Source organism: Pempheris klunzingeri, chromosome 15 (assembly GCF_042242105.1).
Source record: "Pempheris klunzingeri isolate RE-2024b chromosome 15, fPemKlu1.hap1, whole genome shotgun sequence".
Classification (NCBI taxonomy): Eukaryota; Metazoa; Chordata; class Actinopteri; order Acropomatiformes; family Pempheridae; genus Pempheris; species Pempheris klunzingeri.
In genome coordinates this window covers 8,349,867-8,357,316 of record NC_092026.1, presented here as the reverse complement: position 1 = coordinate 8,357,316, position 7,450 = coordinate 8,349,867, and the positions used below count along the sequence as shown (strand labels likewise).

At 40.2% G+C, this 7,450-nt stretch overlaps 1 protein-coding gene across 1 annotated transcript; it reads left to right on the top strand.

Moving 5' to 3' along the window:
- The first annotated feature begins 303 nt into the window (after positions 1-303).
- kif2c (kinesin family member 2C) lies at positions 304-7,059 on the top strand. Its single transcript, XM_070844899.1, has 23 exons — positions 304-320; positions 509-587; positions 697-791; positions 934-1,035; positions 1,657-1,705; positions 1,789-1,824; positions 2,472-2,627; positions 2,772-2,888; positions 2,983-3,080; positions 3,209-3,304; positions 3,385-3,439; positions 3,525-3,687; positions 4,042-4,132; positions 4,233-4,296; positions 4,528-4,619; positions 4,709-4,851; positions 5,217-5,430; positions 5,650-5,760; positions 5,846-5,913; positions 6,045-6,120; positions 6,220-6,300; positions 6,405-6,498; positions 6,877-7,059. Exons 1-23 carry the CDS (start codon positions 315-317, stop codon positions 6,936-6,938), a joined length of 2,148 nt encoding a protein of 715 aa, XP_070701000.1. The 5' UTR covers positions 304-314; the 3' UTR covers positions 6,939-7,059.
- The last annotated feature ends 391 nt before the right edge of the window (positions 7,060-7,450 follow it).

Sequence of the window (7,450 nt, the reverse complement as noted above, 5' to 3'; positions counted from 1 at the left end):
TGAAAATGATCTCTGATGGGCCTGTACATAAACCTATAGAGGCTACATACTTATATTTACATGTATCACAACACTTTTAACCCCCTGACGCCCATTTGCATTAATAAACAGAAAGGGTTCAGTTTGTAATTTTCATCTCAGTTTACTCTCCTTAGAGGTAATTCCTATCTGATCCACGTAGTGGCAGTATGACGCCAATTTGGATTCTACCTGAAAAAAAGCAACAGAAGAAGAATGCCACGATGAGAACCAATCAGATTCTTAAATACCCGGAAATAGCGCCAGTTTAAATCTTGGGCGGCGTTGAGTTTGGCATGACGGTAAGTCAGATTTTGTTGCTGAGAAAAGATAAACAAACAAATAAGAAAGAATAATATGATTACAGTTTGATTATATACGTGTTAATTTATCGACTACACGAGGATAGAGTTTTATGGCGAATAGGTAGATGACGCGAGTCGGATACCAAAACGCTAACGTTACCTGAATTTTGATTTGTCCGTCACAGCACAGAGAGGGAAATAAAATGGAGAGCAGCCTGTCCAGACTTCTTGTTGGGCTGTCTGTACAAATCAGTCGAAGTGATGGTGAGCTGGTGTTTCTCTTAGTGAAACTTTTACCCTCTGAATAATAATAACTGTGTGCCTCGTCCACAAAGCCAGACTTTGACTTGCTGATTGTTTATGTGTAAAACAGGCCGAGTGCATCCAGCAACGGTGAAATCCGTTGATACCGTCAAGTCCACGGTTATGGTAGAATGGCACGAGAGGAAAATCTGTCGAGGAAAAGAGGTCAGTAAGTCAATAAACACAGAGAGGACACTTGTTACAACCATTTTTGAAACACTTTCATCTATTTAGGGTTTTAAGCAAGTTGACATCTGAGTTAAAGTTGCTGCATTTCTCCTCTCGTTTGGGTGTGTTTTTGATTCAGGTTGAAGTAAGCGAGTTAACCACACTTAATCCAGAGCTTTTGGATCATATAAATGCTGTCGCCAACAAAGCTGCTGACCCACCTCTTCCTGCTCCAGACAAGGTAAGTCTTACTTTACTTTTCCACATGACAAAGAACCAGAGTCCTTGTTGGCCCATATTTCTTTGAACATTTACACTTTCACAGTTACAATCCAGTATTCAGACCTGTGCTGTGCACTTGTTTTGTCTCTTATAAAACATCATATCGTCTAATTTTCTTAATAATTGATGAAGGAGTGTCACGGTTGAATGGTATAGATGATTATGTATAGCAGGCATACAGTAAATGTGATTTTACTCATCCTTTGTGACACATAGGTTGACAGGGTTTGTCATTCTGAAGCATCTACAGTACATGACTGATGCAATGAGCTAGAGCAGAAACGATTAATCAATAAGTTGATCAACAGAAAACTAATCGGCAACTATTTTGAAAATTGAAGACATAGTTTTACAATTCTGTTTCCAGTTTCTGTCTTGTATCACTGTAAAAAGAATATCTTGTGGCTTTGGACTACTGCAAACAAAATAAGACATTGGAGACATCACATTGAGCTCTGGGAAACTGATATAGACATTTTACAGATCAAGTAATTAATGGAGAAGATAATTGGCAGATCAATTGATAGTCCTTGTAGCCCTTCAATAAGCATTTTTTTCCCCTCCTTTGTTCCTTCCATAGAAGTATGACGGCCGACTTCGCTCATCCAGGATTCCTGCCCCAGTCTCCTGTATGTAAATATATCACACTTTGTTTGTTATAGATTGCCATGCCCTGCCGTTTGCCTCCTAACTGCTTGTTTCCCTCCAAAAGCCTCTGCTCCAGCAGTCACCACAGCTGAAGAGTCAGGTCGGCAAGGCATGCATGTTCCTCTCTCTAAAGCAAATGAGTCATGCTTTCTAATCAGTGCTTTGTTAGTGGGATCAGGGTGTAAGTTCAAAAGAATCCACAACTCATGGCGAGCTGATTTTTTTTTTTTTCATTTCTTCTCATACCTGGCTTCTGATTATAAATAAATAATAATCTGCCTTAGTTTAATGATTAGTGGGGATTCTAAATTCTGGGTGTGAATAAAGAAGAATAAAGAGGAGTGCACAGTATCATCACAGATAATGAAGGTACAGCATTTGTACCAACTTGTGTCTCCATTTAGGATAGATTGGACTGTGATGATGCGATGCAATGCTTTTCTATTTTTACACACTCTATTTTCACATACGCTCTTCTGTACATGTGATAATCTCTCATGGCTCACTTGTCTGTCACTCTTGAGGTCACTTGGGGTCACCATGAAGGATCTCGTTTCATCTTAGAATGGCAAACTTGCTACCTTGGTCACTTTTTATTTGACTACAAATGACTTTCCACTGCAGCCCAGAATTTAACTCCCATTTAACACCAGAAAAATAATGCTAGCAGCAATGTTTGACAAAATGTACTTCAAGGCACAGACACTCATGCTGCAGCTGTTTGACTTGGGTTTGTCTTACTTTCAGTCAGTCGGTCTCAGACCAGACAGACGTGTATGTTCCAGGCCCCGGCTCCTGTTCCAGCTCCAGCTCCAGCACCAGCACCGAACTCTGAGTCTTCTCAGGCAAACCCGGAGACAATCCACCCTGATCTCCCTGCTTCTTCAGTCATCACAAGCTCAGGTTGGCAGTCATCCACTGAAAAAAATATTGGTGAAAAAAAGAATAACAAACTGGAACATTTTCAGCAAGACAAACATTTAGTAATGACAACTTGAAGTATTGATGATCTTTCTGAGCTCAAGTGCATTCTCCTGCCTTATCTAGTGATTCCCAATCAACAACGTAGAAAGAACGAGGCCAAGCTCACACAGTCACTTGCCCGTGAGGCAGTAAAGGAAAATGATGAACCCGAGAGAATGCCTCCTCCGCCTGCAGCCAAAGGTCAGTAACAAACTATATATTTGACATTATATCATGTGTATACACTGAATCTGTTGACAAAAATAAAAATATACATCATCTCTGTGCACTTCAGGCAGAAGAAAATCTGTGGCTCCCCAAGAGCTAAACAAAGGCAACAAAAGGCTGTCTTGTGTTACAAAGCCCTCCGACACACACACCAAAAGGGGAAAGGTACTGATGTCCTGTCATTCCTATATTTCTCTCGTTTTATTGGGAAATTGTGACTAAGATTGGAACTTTTAGACTTAAGAAAAGTTACTTCCCATATTTTATTTACATGGCCCTTTGTTGTCCTCTAGTTCGGAGAGGGTTATCGACCAAACCAGAAGTTCTACGAGATGATCCAAGACTTCAGAGAGACCTTGGAAATAACCCCCATTGCAACTACTGACCAGGTAAGTTTGGATTTAAAATAAAGCCGAATGCTATTGTGCCACTATAGTACATATTTATAACACATCTTGTATTTTTACAGATTGAGCCTCACAGGATTTGTGTGTGCGTTCGCAAGCGGCCCCTTAACAAGAAAGGTATTCTGAGTGTGACGCCTAACATCCTGTACAGAATATCATCTGAATATAATGAAGTAATTAATGCACTTAATGTGTTTTCCAGAGATTAATACAAAGGAGATAGATGTGGTGTCTGTACCTGGAAAAGGTGCTCTGCTGGTCCATGAGCCCAAACAGAAGGTGGACCTTACCAAGTACTTGGACAACCAAATCTTCCACTTTGACTACTCCTTTGATGAGACCACCACCAATGACCTGGTCTACAAGTAATCACCTCATTTGTCCTTTTATTTAGCAACAAGGTGGATCTGATTGCAGGTGTTCTAAATAAGATGGGTTATTTACAAGCTCTCACTGGTCAGTCAGAATATCTTCATGGGGGATATGATTTAAAAGCTCAATCATCTTTCTAGCGTTTTGTTTCTCATCACCCACAAGCTGTAAATAACTTGGTTTACAGGAAAGAGTAAATAGTGTTTAATATGGTAGTAGCAGTTCGGTAAGGTGTCTGGAGAATGTTGGACTTAAAGTGTACTTTTCATACGTGCTATCATTGTCTTTTTCTTGGCATGAAAGAGTTCAATTTCCAACGGGTGTATCGTTTTTGTTTTTTTCTTTAGGTTCGCAGCCAAACCTTTGGTGCAGTCCATTTTCGAAGGTGGTATGGCAACATGTTTTGCCTACGGCCAGACGGGAAGTGGTAAGACTCATGTAAGTGTCTGATTGCTGTATATGGGTGACTTGTCTTGAAGCATTATTTTTGTAGAATGTAGGTATTTATTTTCTTGCTGTTTTGATATTTCCTCCACAGACGATGGGAGGTGATTTCACAGGGAGGCAGCAGAACAGCGCTAAAGGAATCTACGCCTTGGCAGGTAGGACTGAAACATCTCCAGTGGCTCTCTGTGCAAAAGTGTGGAAATGGCTCATTCATTTTGAGATCACAAACATCAATCAAAAGCAATTGTCCAATTTGTTTTCATCTGCATAATTTGTGTTTGTTGAAGAATAAAATAATAATAATGACTATAAGTGCCATTGCATCTCCATTGCTTTACTCTTAAAACTACAGACTTTGAATAATTTTCTCTTTCTTTCCCTTCTAGCCCAGGATGTTTTCACCTATCTCAACCACAGGAGGTATAGTAACCTGGATCTCTACGCCTACGTCAGCTTCTTTGAGATATACAATGGAAAAGTAAGAAAAAAACCTCATCTCCATAAACACGTTTGCTGGGCTCATTTGACTGGGGGAAACTAATCCCAAAATGTACCTTTTGATTTTAGGTGTATGACCTTCTGAACAAGAAGGCCAAGCTCCGTGTTCTGGAGGATGACCGGCAGCAGGTCCAGGTGGTGGGCCTGGAGGAGGTCTATGTGTCCACAGCAGAGGAGGTCATCAAGATGATACAGATGGGCAGTGCATGCAGGTAGTTATGCGCTAACACTGTATGTTGCGACCTCATGGAGCATTATTTTTCAAACTTACGTTTTATTGCTCTCGAAACAAAATGTTGGCTGGAAGAGTGCAAAAATATGTAGTGTTATTTTAGCATGGAAACCTAAAACTAAAATATTTAGATACTTTTGTTGCTTCACATTGCTATTTCAAATGCAATTTCTGTTTTAATATAGAAACAATGCTTTAAACATTTGGCACTATAGAATACATACAGCACACTCATGAATCAGAGTTGATTTTAGGATTTTTCTGACATTTCAGTAATTCTTCTGCTGAAAAAGAAATGTGACACATAGCTGCTTTCCTTTTCCTTCTGTCCCACTCTGTCTCCAGGACGTCAGGCCAGACCTCAGCCAATGCCAACTCGTCCCGCTCTCATGCCATCCTCCAGATTGTCCTGCGACGCAACGACCGCGCCACCACGCTGCACGGGAAATTTTCATTGGTCGATTTGGCTGGCAATGAGCGCGGCACGGACGTCAGCAGCAATGACCGCAGCACTTTGGTTGAGACCGCCGAGATCAACCGCAGCCTGCTGGCTCTCAAGGTAGACCATGGACGCTTTGGAGGTGTGCACACACCAGATAAATATGTAGCTGTGACTGCAAAGTGAGCAGAGTCCATTGCAAAGGTGCAGATAAATTAACCCTGATTCTTAAATCAAAGCCATAAAGAAGAATAAATTAATGTCTAAATATGAAATGTGCATGCACAGCACCTAAAAGGTTGTTGAAAATCACACCCAATATGCCCGCGTGTCCTGCAGGAGTGCATTCGATCATTGGGAATGAACAGTGACCACATTCCTTTCCGGATGAGCACTTTGACCAAGGTCCTCAGGGATTCCTTCATCGGAGAAAAGTCCAGGACCTGCATGGTACGTTAAAATGCCAAACAAGCAAAACTCTGGTTTTAAAGTGCAGAATGTATATGCATATAATTTGCCTTTTCTTCCTGCATAGATTGCTATGGTGTCTCCTGGCATGGCTTCATGTGAATATACAATGAACACACTACGTTATGCTGACAGGTACATACTTTGCTTATGAAGTTCATCTCTATTCCAAATACCTTTTCTTTTTTATGATGCTGACTTTTAATCATGAAAAGAATGTCATGCCTGGGAAGATAAAATCTGAAACATTTTCTGCTCTTTGACAGAGTGAAAGAACTGAAAGGAAATTCCAAAACCAGTGGAGTAGCTAAGGTTGAAGAGCCAATAAATAGCTCCACAGAGGTCAGATTACACAACATGTGTCCTTAAACATAATGATTATTATTGATATCCTTTTATATAATTCGCTACAATGTTGCTGTTCACTTCTGTGTGTTGTAGGAATCTGTTGAGGATACCAGTGTGTATGATGCCATATCTCAAGTGGCAGAGCTGGAGGAGAAAGTTTATGTACAGTTACAGGTAGGTTTGTCATGTCTGCTCTTCTTTACAGCATGAAAGTCATGGTAATGCCATTTTAAAAATGACTTTCCGTCCTCACGCTCTCACCACTTTTTGTTTCTCAGAGGGGAAATGAACTCTTCAAGGCAATGGAGCAAACCTCGTACAACATCGAGGCAGGAGTTCCCGACCTTGTGGGTCATTCACAGAAGTTATTGGGTTTGTGTAAAATTTTTTGGTCTTCTATGCATTCATTTAGCAATATTCTCAAATAAAGTTAGTCATCATCACCACATCTGGTCATGTAGCTTCTGTAGTTGTGAAAAAACCTGAAACCATAAATATGTTGACTACAATTAATCATCTTGTTATTCTTGTTCTTTGACCAGTTGGAGTCTGCGTGACATTGGCAAATAGTTAATCTAGCAAACCTGTGGATACAGCATGTTGACTAGGGAGGAACTTATGAGAAACCTTTTGCTGGCCAGATAAAACATCAATAAATCCCAGGACAAAGCCAAGTTGGATAAAGGACCAAAATCTTGCTGGGTGCGTGTACTTTACTTTTATTTATTCGGTCTTATCTGTCATCCGCAGACACAGTCCTGGCTTTGCAGGCTGCCGTGGATCAGGAGAGAATGGCCAGACAGAATCACTGAGATGAACCCAGGACATACCAACATAAACAAAGTTTGTTTATTGAACACTTTGTCTGTTTTAAAGCAATCCCTTTGATTGTATTATATTAATGACCTTTAATAAAATGTATTCAGGCACTAACTCACTACAAATGTTTGAAGTTACATAAGAAATGTCTTCAGGAGCTGCTGTATTATTGGATTCAGCACTTTTTGCTATGGATGGATGTATTTATGTGACAGCATGAGTTCAAGGGGCAGATACTGGATTGTTTGACATTATCATTATAACCTTATTAGTTTTGGTACTAATGTGGAAGAAGCAGCAGAAATTCTGTTGAAAATAACATGCCGTTAAACCTTGTTTTTTAATTCCAAAAACACACATGGCTTCCATCATGTATTTTATCAGATATCAGACCGACTGGAGAAGGTGCACCACCCATAAGCACCAGTGAAAGTGTGGCATGTACTTTTTTTTTTTTTTCCAAATAAATCCATAATTGAGCACTTTGGTCTGAGTATATTGACAG